Below are 18062 nucleotides of genomic sequence, written 5' to 3'. Positions count from 1 at the left end.
TGTACGGTGTTTATTCTTTTCCCAGTCATGTTCCTCGTCAATCACCTTGTCAAAAACACAACTGATAGTATCGACTTCCCGTTCGTTTTCAGTATTGTAATCTGAGCAAACAGACACAGGCATCGGGTATAGCGTCCACCCCTTACTAAGCAGGTCATTTCGATTCCGCTAACTCTTTGTCGATTTCCAACTGCAATGTCTTCTTTACTTGGTTTCATCAGATCGACTAGGCATACTTTAGTTTAACAAGGACACCCGTGAAAAGTGATGGTCGTACTGATTGGCGGTCCCGTAGCCAGCTCATAAAATTTGGTGGGGCTACGGAATTTTTTGGAGGATGTGGCCGGCTAAGAACGCTCCAAAGAAATCATTATTGTTGGCGAAATATTTTTTTTTTTGGGGGGGGGGGGAACTAATTCGATTTATTTTTTTTTGGGGGGGGGGGGCTAAGCCCCCCGTGGCTACGGGCCTGCTGATTGGTGCGTGTATTTTAATGACATTTACCATTTCATGTGCACAACATTTACAACGGTTGAACCAAGCAGCGACACAGGGGATAGCAATATGCATTCACATTAAAGATGCATTATGTGAGATTTAAAGAGCTGACAGTTTTTCGCTATAATAGTTAACAAGCAGTTTAGTGGAATTAGGAAGTTGAGGCCCGATCTGCGCGAATATCGACAGGAACCGAGATCTTTTAGTTACAAACATACATGTTACTTTTCATCAAAATCGGATTAAAATTGAAGGGGCGGATCCGGGAATTTTGCAGGAGGGGGTTTGCCAGGTTCTTGAGAAAATGTATCCCCCCCACCCTCGGCTTGAAATTTTTTGAGAAATACATGGTCTCTATCGTCATTTTGGCGTATATACATACACATTGAGCTTTTTAAACAGAGAAATCCAACATCCTGTTTGACGTCAATTTTTATTATGAATTAATACGATGACATTGTGATTCAATTTTATTAATGCAAAGCTAGTTACGGCCCTGATTTCTCTATTAGGCCTAATGCATATAACATTCGAAAAATAAGTTAATTTTATAATATTATGACTTATTAAACAGACCCAGCCCATTCTAGTGAAACAACTTTCGTTTATCTGCAAATATTGTCAGTAAAGTTAATCGAGCGGCGTTTTATTATAATTGATATGGACATTTCTAATTACGGGGCGTATTTTGACACGCCATGACGTAAATATGTCTTCATAACATAAAATTTAAAATGCCCGGCAAGGCCAGTTAATATTGCACCGATTTGTAAGAGATGGTTTGTATCCATTTCGGGTAGGAATATATGCTTGATTATTAGTGTAGTTGGATGTGGCAACAATGTAATAAATAACAATAATCAATCGTAGTATTGAAGAAAAAAAGACAGTTTTGCATATTGATCTGCATTTTACTTTGCCAGGTAAAACTATATAGTACCATCTCTTATCTTGAGGGAGGATGTTTCTTATCTACAGCGATATCTACTTGGCTTTTAACCCCTCTCCCAATATGCCGATACACCTATTTTTTATAACACTAATTTAGTTTATTTATTATAAAGATCATTAAGATCATAAATAGACTATTTATCAGAAATTTGTTTAAGATCATTAATAGTCCAAATGTTTTTCAGAAAGTTGTTAAAGATCATTTAGTTCAACTATTTATCATTAAGTTCTGTAGAAGATCATTAACAGTCCAAATGTTTATCAGGAAGTTTATTAAGATCGTTATTGGCCCCCTTATCTATCACACATTTTTATTAAGATCATTATTGGTTGTTCTGTTTAAAAATATAGTTTTAAAACCGTCCATGGGCCCACCATTTATCATTATGTGTATCCACGAATATAAAGTTTATTAACCTTATCATTAATCTATTTATCATAAAGTTTATTAAGATCATCCATCACCCCTCTATTTATCATACCATTTATTAAGACCACTTATCATTAATCTATTTATCATATTGATTATTAACACCACCTATCATCCCCCTACTTATCATAAAGTTTATTACCGCCACCCATCATCAATCTATCATAAGCCCTAAAGTTTATTAACACCACCCATCACCCCTCTATTTATCATAAAGTTTATTAACACCATCCATCATCCCCCTATTTATCATTAAGTTTATTAAGATCTTCCATGGTTTGTGGTACTTCCTTGCCCATCGTTTCTGGTAAATATAAAATGGTAATTGACACAATTAAACACGATGACCCAAATATAGCTCCGGGTGCCCATGGCACACTTGCAGCCTGAAAAATAAGGACCTTAAAACTTTTAACAACATATCCATTTTTCAGAAAATATTAAATTTTCCACGACTGAATCTACACTACTATGTAATTAAGATTGATTATTTAACATTTAATTACGAAATCAAAATCAGAATACCAATGGGAGTTAATTTGTCGGCTTGGATTTAATCGGATTAAATTGGGGCCCGTCAAAAGAACCAAACTTGAAGATGGCGACGAATTATTTGAAAGGATTAAAGCAAATATGACACATTAACATTGTGCATTATATATATTTATATTTTCAGCCCCGTGCATGGTGTATTGAGTTCTTACATAGTTGTTCTAATTTTATTATCTTAAAACAGGAGGGCACTAGAGGCGTAAACGGATAACATAGCGTTACAACAATATTTTCGCCCTACTTATACTGTGCTGTTGTGTGTGTGTGAAAAGGGTGAGATGTTAATATTAACCACTATCGTCAAGGGTTCTATCGTGTACACCTTATTAACCTTTTCATAATAAAGTAACTCACCAAATAATTAGAAAAGGGTGCTAACATTCCACCGATTCTGGCAGCAGTAGAAGCCGTTCCAATTGTTATATTCCTAGAGAGAAAAATTATTAGTGGGCTTTAAAGCGGAAATTGCAAATTTTCAAGTTATATTTTTAAAATGTATTAAAATAAAGCCTTAAAATAGATGGTATCCATAAACAGTCCTACCTTGTTAAAGAATAATCCTATTAATCCTATAATTCGCTATTGCCAGCTGAGAAATTGGCAAAAATATCATTTTTAACTTCAAATTCCAACGTTGGAAAATGGCTGCCCCATGTTGTCAATAGCAAAACAGGGGAGGTAATTGTGTTGTTATTTCCTGTGTTTTAGATTTTTAAGGGTAGGAAATAATGCCCATGATCGTATAATAGTGATTTGATAACTATTGAGCAAAAGACATAGAAATAATTATGTTTTGACTTTCTTAGAAAATTTGAAATTCTCGCTTTAACAAAGAATGGCAAAATGTCACATGCACAAATGCCAATTGCTTGTTAATTATAGAGAGCATATTGGTAAATATGGAATTGAAGTATTACTGGTAAATATTTAATTTTATCGTACCTCACATTGGTGGGGAAGATTTCCGGTGTGTAGACGAATACAACATTAAAAGAACCGGTAATACCCAGTTTACCAATCAACGAAAATATGGTGGCCGATATTGAAACAGCTTCGTTATCGTCTAAAACAGGGGGAAAATAGTTAAAGAGGTTATTAATTTATAGTATATTAAAAATATCACTCTATTAATCACGTTATATCGTACTTAGAGGAATGGACATAACAAATCACCATGCATTTCTTAGCTATATAAAAAAGAGTGAAATTAAAGTAAGTTAATTTATTTCTTCATCGTCTAATTACAACTTTGAGTACAGTTATTGTAAATACGGGAAAAGTAACTGTTGAACTCTTAATACCAAACATCACACTCTTTATTAGCGTCCAAGAAACCGCAAGGTGAAGAGAAATATAGCCGTGCAGGAGTATTGCTCTAACACATCTTTCAGCGAATCACGGCATTTTAATAGACCATATGTATACGTCGACTTACCGTACATTCTAAGTATTGTAGCAACTATTAGACCAAATGCAGCAACCCCATGAAAGAATATTGCCATTTTTTTTCTCCCAAATCTGTAAAATAATATCAAATATTGACTTGGAGATACGACGGCCTAGTAGCTGGTTAACTACCACAATCTGCCTGGGTTCACAAATATAATACTTGAATGGCAATTAGCGATTGAGCACATTTAGGAGATAAACACGTTCCTGTTTCATATTTAGAGGGGGTTTACTGTCCATTTAACCATGCTTGATTCATTAGAACACGCGACGCGACAGCTTCAAGTTGTTCTAATGGATAATTCAAGCATGTTGGCGTTTATTTTTCAAAATATTCTCAATAGATTAAGACCGTCCTTGTTTTCCTGCGAATTTCAAATGCTTGAGTCTCGAGTTGCTAGTAAATGAATTATGAAAGAAAATGTTATTTGGATATTAACAAAAAATTTTTAACGTTTGAAATTTTTTTAAAAGAGCAGGTAATTATTCTTATTGCGGTATTTATAGGTGAGTGTCATCGGTAATTGAAATAATTCCGGCCCGCTATCCGGGACTAAAAGAGGGGTAACTCTTGGCAACAAAGATGACTTCTCTTCGGGATAGTCTATGTGACAGAACTGGGATTTTGGAACATCATTACCAATTTGATGAATAAATTCAACCACGATTTTCAGTTAGCCTGGTGGCTGAAGTGTTGAAATTTGGTTGATGGACTTCCGGGTTACTTTGCTAAATTGCATTTTGGCGACCATCTTTAAAACTGGCCGCCGTTATTTCATTGAAATTGAGCGCATCGGGGAAACCTTCATAACTCCTGAAAAGATGGACCTATGGATATGGAATGTGTCTCACAATGTTCACAAGAAACTGCTACTTCTGGTGCTATATGATACTTGTTGTTGAATGAATCATATATTTTCCAAATCAACAGATTATTCTGGAAAAAGCAACCTTTTGGCATTTTTTCCCCAGGTTTTCATGATTTATTTTATAAGTTTACTACTAAATCATGTTCAGAGTAATTTTAGCCAAATTATGTGTGTGGTCTTCTTAAGTTATTCAATTAGCATAAATAAATACGCCCAGTGGTCCTCCCTATACAGTCTTAAGTAGACTGTCAAATTAAAATGTTGAACGTAGGCGAGGCAGGGCTCAAACTTAGTGAACTTTTAGCTAGTGTGTCACAATCGAAACGATATTTGGGGATGGGTTGTTTCCGTGTCAAAGTTTGTCCCTAAAGACAATTTTGAGATTATGTCACTTCTGTCACGCCATTTTCGGTTTGGGTTCTGTCTGATTTCCAAAATGGCCGCCATAATTTAACGAAAAACGAATTTCTAGTTAGGATGGGTGAGTATCATGCAAAGTAAGACTTGTGATATATCATATATAGGGTTTTCGTAGCCACTGAATTTAAAATTGAATTATTTATTGGAATTTTCGATGAAACGGAAAGGTTTGTTCAGCACAGGTATTAGCTTATGAGGGACAAATACAATTTGTAGAACCAGATATTTGATGTTAGTGAACCCATTTTTTCCAGGACACCTGTTTCACACAAAATCTTATGATCTATCCAGACGAACCTTCAGTATAATAATCTATCTGCATACAAAGTTTATGAAAATACACATTCAAGCAGCATTTAATATGGTCTACCACCTGTAGGCACTCCCTTCAACTTAAAAATAAATTGTTTATTGGAATTTTCGATTAAACGTAAACTTTCTTGTACCTGTAAATACTCGACTAATATACCAGTTGTTAATTTGTAACATGTTTAACATCATATCTTTCCACGCGAATTAACAATAAATTGTTCAATCGATAAAACGGAAACATTTTGTATGTAATACGGAAATTTGCAACACGTTTATAAGCACCATATATTTCTACATGAACTAACAATAAATTGTTCATTGGATAAAAAGGAAACATTTTTTTTATATAACTGTAAAATAATATACGAATTATCGTTTTAACATCATATCTTTTGCCTCCCTTTTCAGGGATGGACACTCAAAAGGAGTATAGTAGTTTCGGGGGTCCCTAAACTAGTCAATGTTCTTGCGTAGTCATGAAATTTATGTCGTTTTTGATGAATTATTAAGATATATGCATAAGCTAAAATCACCAGGATATACTCTAGAAAGTACCATTTAAATTACAGTCAGTTTTTTCAAAAGAAATTTCGAGCCTGGTTGTAGAGAACCCTGTCGTTCATCTCACGGAGCAAAGGTAAGCCTGTCCTATCCTAGGTATATGTGTAATTTTATGTCAACTTCACAATTGTCAGTATAAATATAACATTTACTCGACAATTATCACAATTTTCATCTGGTCTTAAAACATTTTAATTGGATTTGTGTTCCTGTTGTTAAAAGCTTTCCAAATATGTATAGTTTGTTTAATAGGGAGGACCTTGTAGCGGAACTGTGTTTCTAAGCAAGCTAAAAATTTTGGCTGCAGGCCTACTAGACTATACGACAAAAGTTGCCGGGCATAGAGGCGTTAATGTAAAAACGGACCACATTACCATTTCTGAATGAATAAGAGATCTTAAATTCTTAACAACTGGATATATCATAAATAATTCTCAATACGGCTAAAAATGGTGCAAAGGCATAGTAGATGAAATTAAAATGCCTCACTATTTTGGTTAAATGTCTTGTGATCTGTGAGATCCAGAATAATCAATCCCATATGCCCCATTGTGTTGTTTATGGTGGGTGTGTGTGTGTGTGTGTGGGGGGGGGGGGGTCGCATAGGATGTGTCATTTTTAGCAGTATCTTTAACATCATTTTCAGATATTATAAGCTATATAAATCAGTCATTCATGTTATGGAAATTCTGGCCGCCGTTTTGAATTTTCCCCATCTTGAATTTTTAAAACCTTTTGTTTAGATTAAACAAACATTATGCAAGAGCTAAATCTGCCTATTGCAGTTCTTTCTTTAGGCCTGAAATGTTTTCTAAATTATTATTTAGACATTAATTAACTGATCCAGGCCATAATCAACTCTCGATGGCATCAGATTTCTCCGATATTAAATTGATTAGAACGGTTCAGCCATATTTTGATTTAATCTAATAATGGAGGAGCGAGACTTAGCTTCGAACAACCAGTTCAGCCATATTTTGATTTAAGCTAAAAATGGAGGAGCGAGACTTAGCTTCGAACAACCAGTACGGTGGTTGAAATTATTGCACGTGTCTTGTCAAACCTTCAAAGGCTAATATATTCGCTCGCAATAGAGTAATTTGAATGAAATTGTCAAATTATTCATTTTACATTATCTATTTACAAACTATTGTAGCAAGAATGGTTAGCTCTTTATCTAAATCTTACGTAATGTATCTTTAATTGTAAGCTCATTGGATAGTACATGTCATATCATACAATGAAATGACTATTATCTGACATATTGGCCATTTTAGGAAATTTTGTCGCCATTTTGAATTTTCGCCATCTTGGATTTGGGACGCTCATATTTGAGATTATTTTTTATGATCAATGTTTCTGATATCTATTCAATCACTTTAGTTGACCAAACAGATAATTTGGTTTATATGGGTCTGAACACGATTTGTTAGTAAACTTACGAACAGACATGAAAAAAAATCGAAAATGTTGCTTTTTTCAGATAAATCTTTTATTTTAAAACTGATAGTATTGATTAAACAACATGTATCATATACCAGTAGATGCAGAATTATATTATGAACATTTTGAGACATATTACATATCCATATAGGTGAAACTGTTGAGGAGTTATGAAGACTTCCTCGACTCGCACTATTTCAAATAAGAAAAAAAAAACGGCGGCCATTTTTAAAGATGGCCGCCAAACTGACATTTGGCAAAGTGACCCGGAAGTCCATCAACCAATTTTGGACACTTTAGACCTAAGGCTAACTGAAAATCATAGTTAAACCAATTCATCAAATTGGTAATGAATATCTGCCTGTCACATGGACTAGGAGTTTCATTGCGGTATTTAGAGACGAGTGTCATCGATAATTGGCCACAGATCACTAAAGAGCTCTTGGACCGACTCTAACTTTTTCCCAAATTTTCGTTGGGTAGAACATTTTCTGCCACCAATGGAGGAACATGTGGCAAACTCTTTCCCAAAAGCATGTATGAGGTTCACCATGAAAAACTTGAGATACACACGCTGGAAGTAGAGACAAGTAAACAGGCAATTTTCGGCCCTACATTGCAAACTAACCAACCTCTCAACCCTTGTATCCTTCCGCCTCAACATCATGAATATTCACCAAAACCTGACAGAAAATGTATTTTCAAACCCTTTTCTTCCATTCTACACCAAAAAGTCAACAAAAACCGCAACGCAAAGGAGGGGGGGGGAGAGAAAAGCTAAGGTGACGGCGAAGACATAGTTGGTGATCTATGTCCAAAAGGGGAGTAACTCTTGGCATCAAAGATGACTTCGCTTCGGGAGTTTCATGTAAGTTTTCAACTTTTATTATTTTATTTGCAGACTGTTATCAGAATGTTGTAGCTAGTTCTTGTTCACACAATTGCAGTTCGTACTTAATACTCAAAAATAACCCTATAACACTATGACAGTGATGCCTAACTTAAGATTGTAGTGGTTGCTATGTATACTGTTCTGACATGTCAACAAAATGTCAATTTTGGCATAACGATTAGGCCTATATTTCAGCTGCTATTTTCGACTCCCTCATTGTATTTTTAAACGATTTCTTGTGACTAATGACTTATTATTAGGCAGATCATGTTAGTCAGACTTTGATCAACGCGTGATTTAAAAAAAAATCTACTTGATAAAGTAAAAATTGGTGAGCGAAACTATCCTACCAAACAAAGAAAACAAATTTCTCCATACTGTCACTGCCTAGTTACGAATATAATTGGATACCCGAAAACGGTTTTAATTAATTTATGACTGATTTTCTACTGTTTTATGTTTTTCAGAAATATGTTTTCATAAAAGATGATGTTTTAAAATGGTGTGATAGTCATGTGTGCAGAATTTCTTGAAGATATTTGCCAATAAAGATTTGAGTTGGGGAAGATCATTGAGCACCAAAATGAAAAAAAAGTACACTGTAATATTTATACGCAATAATTCGCCTTAATAATTTAACTTGGGTTTATTGTCCATTCGACCACACTTTTCGACCAATCAGAATCGAGGAAATTTCTAATTTGTGCTACAATAAAAAAAACCCACAACACACATATTTATACTTGAAAAGGATAAGGGAATACATGTCGAAACGTCGTGCTATATGTGTATAAATCATTTTTTGTTTTCCATATAAATTGTCTTGTGTTTTCTGTTTAGGTTCACAAAGGTCTGAAAGAACATTCGCTATTTGTAAGAGCCTAACTAAGAATTATTCTGTATTATCCCCCCAATCGACGGCAAAGAACAGCCACTAGTCACACCATACCTGTCAATAGTAAACCAGTATATAAATGAAGACGGAACTTCAACCAGGGCATTTAGGAAGAAATTCAGATAGACGTTACCAGCTAGGCTTGAAGAGATGAGGAAAATACCATAATATGTCAGACTGTTTGTAAACCTGTAATGAAACATCGGCATGGACAATGTATAAAACTTATTACATTGATTAGCAGCCAATAACAAACGGAAACTACCGATAAGCAACTTATAACGGATGGAAACTATTGGCTAGCAACTTCGGACAAATGGAAACATTGACTAGCAACTTAGGCCAAATGGAAACAAAAACACCTATCTTGCCTAAATTTAAACAGTTAAGCTCAAACAGACACGGATATTAATTGCTGGTGTTATTTAGTGGCCCAAAAACCTATCCATTTGCAACTGATTTGAGTTTTAGAAACCTTGATACATTATAGTCGAGATCCGACACTGACAGTGGTCACAATTATCCAGGTCACACACTTTATAATTTGGTTTTAAAATTAGCAACTTGTTAATGAGGCCAATTATACCACAATCTTGTTTGTGGGTTTTATGCCATCTTGGAGACAGGTGGCTTAGTAAGAAACTTACTCGCTAACCTCGTGTTCGATCTTGGAGTTGGCTGCTATATTTCTTCTGATTTTTCCATCATGGTTTCTACACGTCAGTTGTCTATGAAGAATTTCCCAGCAAGCACTGGCAAGGGACCGCGCCTAGTCGTTTATAAGCATGCGGTTCATCCTGTCCTTAGGTTTTATGCCCGTCTTTATTGCAGTAGAACAGTCAGCTTGCCAACTCGGGGTTCTTCGCTCATTTCCGCGACCCCTCCTACATTACCTCAGTATTTTTTGCGGCAATTGCCCGCAGAAATATAGTACAATCATTTTGAGTATGGTAGAATGACGAAATGGCCATTTGAAATGTTCGTGTGAAAGGCATGCTCATGCATCATATTATGGCGATGCATGATTACCGCGGTTGGCTAGCCATTATCAAGGTCATTAGTAGCCTTGGCCAAAACGCCTTAATATCGCCGTGGATCATTATGATCGCCTTGACTATTATGATTTCTTGTTGTCAGTTAATTATGTAATATGAAATGTAACGTAAAAGAAGCTCCTGAAACACGAAATGACACTTATAGACTAACACCTACGAATACAAAAATGAAAATAAAATTACCAAGCGAACCATATTAAAATCAACGTTATTGCCGCACGTCTATTTTTAAATATATCTAATAGCGTGTATTTTTCTATATGAACGGCTTGGGTCTCCAATCCAGCATCTAACACTTCCATCTGTTTCTCCTCTTCTTCGCCAGTATCTAATGTTGCAGCTAGTAGTTTATCGGTTGGTTTATCAGTATCAACAGGTAACAACTCATTCTGGTAGATCAACTAAAAACAAGAGTTGTCAAACAATGAAACATTCGCCCACTAACAGCTTTGTCGGTACATGGTATGGGTAAAGAACATTCTCAGTCTCGGATACCCACGCTTAATCGAACGTGTATAACATGCACAGTTACCATAGCAATACCTTGAAATGTCCAGACTTTCAGATTACATTGTCCGATCTAAAAGTAGGAAGTATTCGTCGCCAAGGAAGTCATACTTTTTCTGCTCTGCTTCTGTAAAATGTCAACCATAGGGTCTCATCCGAGTATGAAAAGGTTCTGTTGACAATAAAACCCCCAAACAAATACCTTCAATATTTCGTTAATATTAACACCGTTCATTCTGGCGGCTTTCTTAACCACTGTAACTGTTTCTTCTAACCTGTTGTTAGCCACCAACCACCTTATGGATTCATCTGTCACCCTTAAATTGGGGAGATAATTCATCAATACCGCGTCATTATTATAGCCCCCCCCCCCTTCCTCTTTTCGAAGAAAGGAGGGCACTACTAAAACGAGTCCCTCCGTCCTTTTGTCTGTCTGTTCGGCACACCCTTTGGGACACAATAATTGTTCAAATTGAGATACAATGTTTAAACTTAGTGTATATGTTTATTAAGTGAATGGCTTGATGGAGATCGAAGATGAGCATTTTCTGATTAGACTAAGCAGAGATAGGCACACTATAACTTTGGTTCTAATTAAGTGAGAGTGATGAAACGTGGCCTATAGTTGAATTACACCAATACCCTGACTAAGTTCGATAATGAACATTTTCTGCGATAAGTAATTTGATTGGTCGAGACTTTGGAGTGGTGAAACTTCGTGTATAGTTTCGTTACACCAATACCTTGACTAACTTCAATGATGAGCATTTTCTGCTTAGGCAACGTGGAGTCTTTAAGCTGATTGGTTGAGACTTTGGAACAACTTATCTCTCCTTCTAATTGAGGTAGAATGTTCAAATGCAGTGTAGGTGTTTTTTAAGCGAATGCGCTGACAGGGTACAATCATGCACATTTTCCACTTTAAGAGATAGGCAATTTGATTGGTTAAGACACGATAACTTGGGTGAGAGTGATGAAACTCCGAGGATAGTTTCATTATATCAATACCTTGACTACGTTCGATGATGAGAATTTTCTGCTTAGGCTAAGTAGCGATAAGCAATTTGGTTGGAATATAACTCTGCCTTTTCATTCAGTCAGTTTAAACTTTGTGTAGATGTTTTTTAGGTAAACGAGTTCAATGATCAGCATTTTCGCTAAAGCTCAGAAGGAATTTCATTGGTCGGTGCTTTTTGACAAGATAACTTCACTCTGAGCCTATTAAACGGCGAATTAATTACAGTCTAACCTCGATTGTCGTTGCTATCGTTGTTACGATAATAAACAAAGTCTCGTTTATCCATTTTACAGTAACCGCATCAACGGCAAAACGTATTTAAATCTACTTAATATCGAAGCCATCCAATAGCATCAAGAGTTGATTATGGTCTTGGTATCTTAATGAATGTCTAATTAATAATTTATATAACATATAAGGCTTAAAGAAATACCTGCAATAGGCAGATTTAGCTCGTGCATAATGCCCGTTTAAGTAGTTAATTTATGCGGGGCGAAAACACTTTTAGTATGGCGCAGATAGTTGTCTTAGTCGATGAAGATATTCCATCAATAGTGAATAAAACGGAAGCAACTCACCAGTACTGTATAAGAGAATATAAAGAAACGCTGGCTAAAGTTCGGTAGACGATTCTCCAGCTGTACATACGAGTTAAAAAAGCAATAGGTGCTATTAACATACAAGCAAAACCCCACATTAACGAACCATAGAATCCACAATATTTTCTCTTTTCTTTAGGAAATAACTCAATGGCATAGGTAAATGCACATAAAAAAGATCCCTGCAAATGACAAAGTGGTATCAGGCATCCTAGAATTGTAATCATACCCTGCTTTGTGCCCAACGTCCGTCAGTATTTATAGATAGCTTTAGGGCCAAAGGTCGCAACCCGGTTTAAGGATCCAGTGGTTAAAATACAAAAACAGTTGGATGTAATACGAAATAATCGATAACAATTATACCAATTACAATTTCACGAACTAATTACAATTATATGTGATACTGGTTACTCTGTCGTATCCTTGTCTACGAAGTGTTTAAACATGCTACAAGTAAAACTGGTAGTTTACACGCGAAACTGTGAATCACTGACTGTTAAAAACGGATATCTTGAGGCAATGTATATCTAAACTAAAGACCAGTTGGGGTGGGGTGGTAATCAGCTTACTATTTACACCATATGGTTTATCAGTGAGTCAAGTGGCGTTGTTTCCACACCAAGCTTGACGTCACATGGAATAGGGTCTTCCAACTGATAAAGTCTACTGAAATAAATATGTATTCTCTGTTAGTCCTGATATATCCTTGGCTTGTGTTGCGTCTCTATCAGTGTAAATCCCAGGTAGCGGGGAAGACGCTGATTTGGTGTGGATTGTCTAAACGCTGAAGTTGGGATCGCCGACCCTTGTAAACATATGCATGCCCACAACTTATATCCTTATCAATAGGATCAGACTTTTAAAATCCAACATAATTATAACCTACCTGTTGAACTATTCCACTGAGAAATCTCATCACCATAAACACAGTATAGTTGGGAGCAAAGGAAGCACAAATACCTATAGCAAGACATGCCAGATGGCTTAAAACAGATACAGGTTTCCTACCATATTTATCAGATGCTAGTGTCAGGGTTGACGCTCCGATTGCCATTCCAACATTTAGCATTGTCTGCGATAAATCGGCGAGAGCTGCTTGATCACACACGAGATCAAACTGAAAAAGAGGATTATCTGCTTTTCGTGTATACAGTTCATACAATGACCTATGGGAAATGCTTCCCCAATCCATCAATTATAAAACGTACGAAAATCTCTGTATAACCTTGGATACTGCATACACCTGCTGTTTTGTTAAGACCAATAATAGTTGAAGTCGAATGGGAACCGACTTTATCACCCAATAACACATTCTACAGTAGATATCGCTTGTGTGATAAATTTCATAAACTACTGGTCAATTAAAAAGGGACTACTTTTTTTTATTAAAAAGGAACTACTATTTTTTATCAAAAAGGAACTACCTTTTTTTTTTATCAAAAACGAACTACTTTTTGGATCCAGTGTTCGCTTTATAGCGACTTTGACTTTAAAGGAAACACCGAGTCACTATATAGGACTTTGCAAAGGGTGACTTGCTGGCAAAATATGATGTATCACTACGCCGTAATGTAATCAGGTTCACTAAAACTAAATCTATAACAAAAATAATATTTATTTATTTGTACGTGTAATAAAGGGATGAGTGATAAATAAAATCTCATACTCGTCATTTTTAGAGCAACAATTTTTAACACTCGTCAGTAAAGAGAAGAAAAACAAACTCGTTTTTTTTTTTAACTTTATCGATTTGTGTTGATATTTTTTGATATCAAAAAGACCTGTAGGAGATTCTCTATTTGTCCGTAGCGACCATGGCTTTGGTCGATATGAGCTATCAACCTGGCGACCAGTCGATCACTTATTAATCGCATACCCTACACTTGAATCATAAAATGGTAAGGTATGCAGGCACTGATTAGCTAGAACATTTTGTATGGATCGGTTTTCATCCTATTCACATCCCAAGGCCTGTTTGTTTGCAATAAAATTTGTACGTACTTCAACCCCACTGTTCAATCTGATAAATATTCACTACCGAAAGTTTTATATTTTTAAAGATTTTTAAATATAAAAATAAATTCATTCTTACGTCAGAGACAATGGAAAAATCCGTGGGATATTCATACTGGTAGCCATAGATACAGGAACTAACGGTAGTTTGATTCTGACTCAAAATAGAACATTTGCCAAATACGTCATCACTTCGGTTGACGGGTAGATCAGGTGGCGGCGCACATTTATGTGGATTGGCTTGACCTGTTGATAGCGTAATCATATTTAATAAACGAGACAGAATACACTTACACTTTCCCGATAACTTGAGAATAACTGAATCTCCAACACAACGCAAGAACTGGTCAAGGATATGAGCGTACGACGTATAGGAACGTAATTTCAGTTGATTTCGAGACTATATAAAGACGTAATCCGTCGTTAATTTCCATTTTTAATCCTGCTTCTCTACATTTCCACAGCTTCTTAAATGCCCCCAGAAAAATTGGGAAAGCAGCCTTTTCAAAACAGAAATTCGAGAGTATTTAGAGTATATTATAGTATGGTAAAGTTTAAATGGATGTTCACATGCAAAAACATTTTGACTACTAGCCATATCTGAGAAGCTATAAACCATACGCATTATGCAACACGTGTATATTCAGTTATGTCTGAGGAACCATAAACCGCACACATCATGTGATAGTTATTCAGTCTGTTAATTACTGATTGACCAGTGTCCAGAGCTTGATGATGGCCATTGTCCTTTTATACCACAAGTAACCCAAAACAGAACCAATATGACTTCACAAATGACTAAATGTTAAATCCCGTAATGTCCATAGAGATAACATAATTCTAATTGACTCGGTGCTGAATTGCCCGTTAACGTAAAGCCACGTTAAAGCTTAGTATTTTTGATTTAAATGGAATTAATTTATTTCAAACATTTACGTACATTTCTAATTACATGAATGAGCTGTAACAGCTTTGATATTTTAGGACACTAATTATTATCAACTTACCTATGAAGATTATATTTAATGAAAAAAAAGCCTCGGTAACAGTATTTAAGGTGGTCAGGAAGTACATCAATATTTGATATTTGCCGCGACTTCCCAGGGCATCCAGTATCTCATCCACGTCGACATGGCGCATATCCTTCATGACGTCAGATAACACAGCTTCGCCTTTTGTCGGATAATTTGTTTTGTGGGAATATGCTTCCGCTGACTCCCCTTTAAATACCTAAAAAAGGATGTGTATGTACTAAAGTTAAAACTGAAATGTACTACCACGAATGATGAAAAAACAATTCAATGCCCAGAAAGAGTAACAAACATATTCTTCCTCACACTTTGCTCTGACTGATCATAATTTTTCTGAACATGCCTGTGACCTTTGCGCTTGAAACCCCTCCTTATCTACAAAATAAATATTTAGCCTATTATATTTCTGGTTTAATGGTTCGAGATCGAGACAATACGTACGACCGAGTGTTGCTTCGATATATAACGCATATGTCTTACTTGAGACCATTAAACAACTTAAAGTACAGACACTATCCCGGACATGTACTTCAATGAAATCGTCACGCGAGTCCAATATTTAATCTAGTATACACGTAAATAATGTACGATTGGTAAGTTGTCAGTACTAGAAATAATAATACCCCAACATCTGTATTTTAAACGCACATATAACACAGGGTTTCATAATACTCATTTTAAGATACAGATAGCAAGAACTATAATAGTAAAATCTACGAGGGAATACCGAGAAGAGCTGAGGAAGAGTAGGGTATGAGGACAAGTTGAAAAGGTCTAGACCTAAAAAGGAAAGATCAGTTAGGTAAAAACAAACTTTTGCCACCAACAATGAATGAATGAATGATAGACATAAGTTGTAGTATTATTATTGTCTTCGTACCAGAACATTTTGTAAACCTACCCATTGAAATCACCAGAAATAGACAACACTGGCTATAGGACAGCCATAATATAGGACAGTACCTGCAACTGAAAGGACTAACCTCAACACAGATACATGTCGACATGGTTTCCACTTTAGGGGATGATGCCCCTTTCTTTTCCACAGTAAAAGAAGTCGTCTGTCTCACGAGAGGTTTGATCACATTATTGTCAACGAGTTAGGAGTGACAATCTGCCCCGTTTTGAAGCAGATCCTGGATCCTGATAATTGTTTGGCCAGATTTGTAACCATGCATGAAACTGGTTTCCAAAAATGGAAAAGGGACTAATCGGTCGTCATTTTCCTAAAAATGGTGACGTCATGTTAGCTGTGAACGGCTCTTTTAAAATGGCTGGATAAAATTTCTTCCTTACCAGCATCCATCGTTGGCAAAACTGTGTACACCTCAAAGGACTATGTAGAAAAGTAAATGGAAACCAGTCGACTTAGTACAGGTCTATCACACATAGGCGTAGTACTTTTTTAGCCAGCCCCCCACCCCAAAAAAACATTAGTTTGGGGGAACTTTTTAGTCCTAAATTTGCCTCTTTTGATGAACTGTTAAACAAACCAGTCTCTGGATACAGGATGTACTCCAGAAGGACCATTTACAGTAAGTTTTCCCAAAAAGTTATAAAGTGAGGCCCCTCATTGAGCCGAGGCCATGGGAGTCTGTCCCCCATTCCATCCCCGATGGAATATATTACACCATGTGCCTATAGTAAATGTTTAAGATGGCGATTGCTTCACAGCTTGAGGTAAAGATTTTCACAGCACACATACAGGTTGCCATGATCTATAGTTTAAATTTTACTTAACAGAATTAAATGTTTTAAGGTTTGCTCTTTTACAGAAATAATGTACCCTATAATCAGGACTTTGGTCTTTTGATACTTTATATGGGATCACCTCAACGACCCAAAGGTCTTACGTCGTCAGGGAACCTGCCCGTCGTCCGTTCGTTGATGTTAACCAAATATTCAGATAGTGAAAGGACGTATATGTGCTTATCTAGGTTAAGAAATGACCAATTAAATATCAATTTGATTATAAATAAACATACACACGTTGTTGATTTAAATTTGTTTAACGAGGATGTTATTAACCTTGCCGGAAATTTGGAACGTTTATGCACGTTTCATTGCATTTTTAAATATACACTCTACATCAGCGTACATTGTTGTGTGAATACTTTAGGACACCTTTTTGTGTGAATGCCACTACTTTCTAATTAAATTTCTTGCAAAGTTTCTCATAATTGTTTTTGATTGGTTCGCTATAGAAACAAAATACGTGGCGTATGAAATCATCAAGGGCAGATAATATGAATTCGTTGAAACAACCATGAATTAACCCAAGTGTTAGTGGAGTAGAAGGGAATGATACTGCATAGGATACCGAGGATGACCGTCACATAGTTCCTATGTATTTTCATCTTCATCTAGTCGGGGGGTCGTGGGATTGGGAGAGTCCCCATAAGTGGAATAGCCTAGGACCTCCCTTCCTCTAAACCTGGCACAGCATGATCATGGTATTTAACTGTTGTTATAATTGGTTGAATAAATAATTTTTCGGCGTTCTGTGGAAACTTTCGAGTGAAGAACACTCTATTAAGATATATGCTTGTATATGAGATCAACTAGAA

At 36.0% G+C, this 18062-nt stretch overlaps 1 protein-coding gene across 4 annotated transcripts; it reads right to left on the bottom strand.

Moving 5' to 3' along the window:
* Positions 1 to 917: 917 nt before the first annotated feature.
* Positions 918 to 15675, bottom strand: LOC130010322 (solute carrier family 22 member 4-like). 4 transcript variants are annotated; one of them, XM_050533731.2, is made up of 11 exons: positions 15472 to 15675; positions 14544 to 14710; positions 13338 to 13568; positions 12431 to 12633; positions 11037 to 11151; positions 10511 to 10728; positions 9327 to 9461; positions 3867 to 3949; positions 3374 to 3494; positions 2786 to 2858; positions 918 to 2265 (listed from the first exon to the last, which is right to left on the bottom strand). In XM_050533731.2, the coding sequence occupies exons 1-11, from the start codon at positions 15611 to 15613 to the stop codon at positions 2122 to 2124; spliced, it is 1632 nt and encodes a 543-aa protein (XP_050389688.1). In that variant the 5' UTR covers positions 15614 to 15675; the 3' UTR covers positions 918 to 2121. The 4 variants fall into 4 exon arrangements, with proteins under 4 accessions (XP_050389688.1, XP_055959323.1, XP_050389694.1 ...); XM_056103348.1 differs by having other exon boundaries at positions 918 to 2183; XM_050533737.2 differs by lacking the exons at positions 12431 to 12633; positions 13338 to 13568; positions 14544 to 14710; positions 15472 to 15675 and having other exon boundaries at positions 11037 to 11221.
* Between the last annotated feature and the right edge of the window lie 2387 nt (positions 15676 to 18062).

This window comes from Patella vulgata, chromosome 1 (genome assembly GCF_932274485.2).
Source record: "Patella vulgata chromosome 1, xgPatVulg1.2, whole genome shotgun sequence".
Classification (NCBI taxonomy): Eukaryota; Metazoa; Mollusca; class Gastropoda; family Patellidae; genus Patella; species Patella vulgata.
This window is presented reverse-complemented; position numbering and strand designations above follow the sequence as displayed.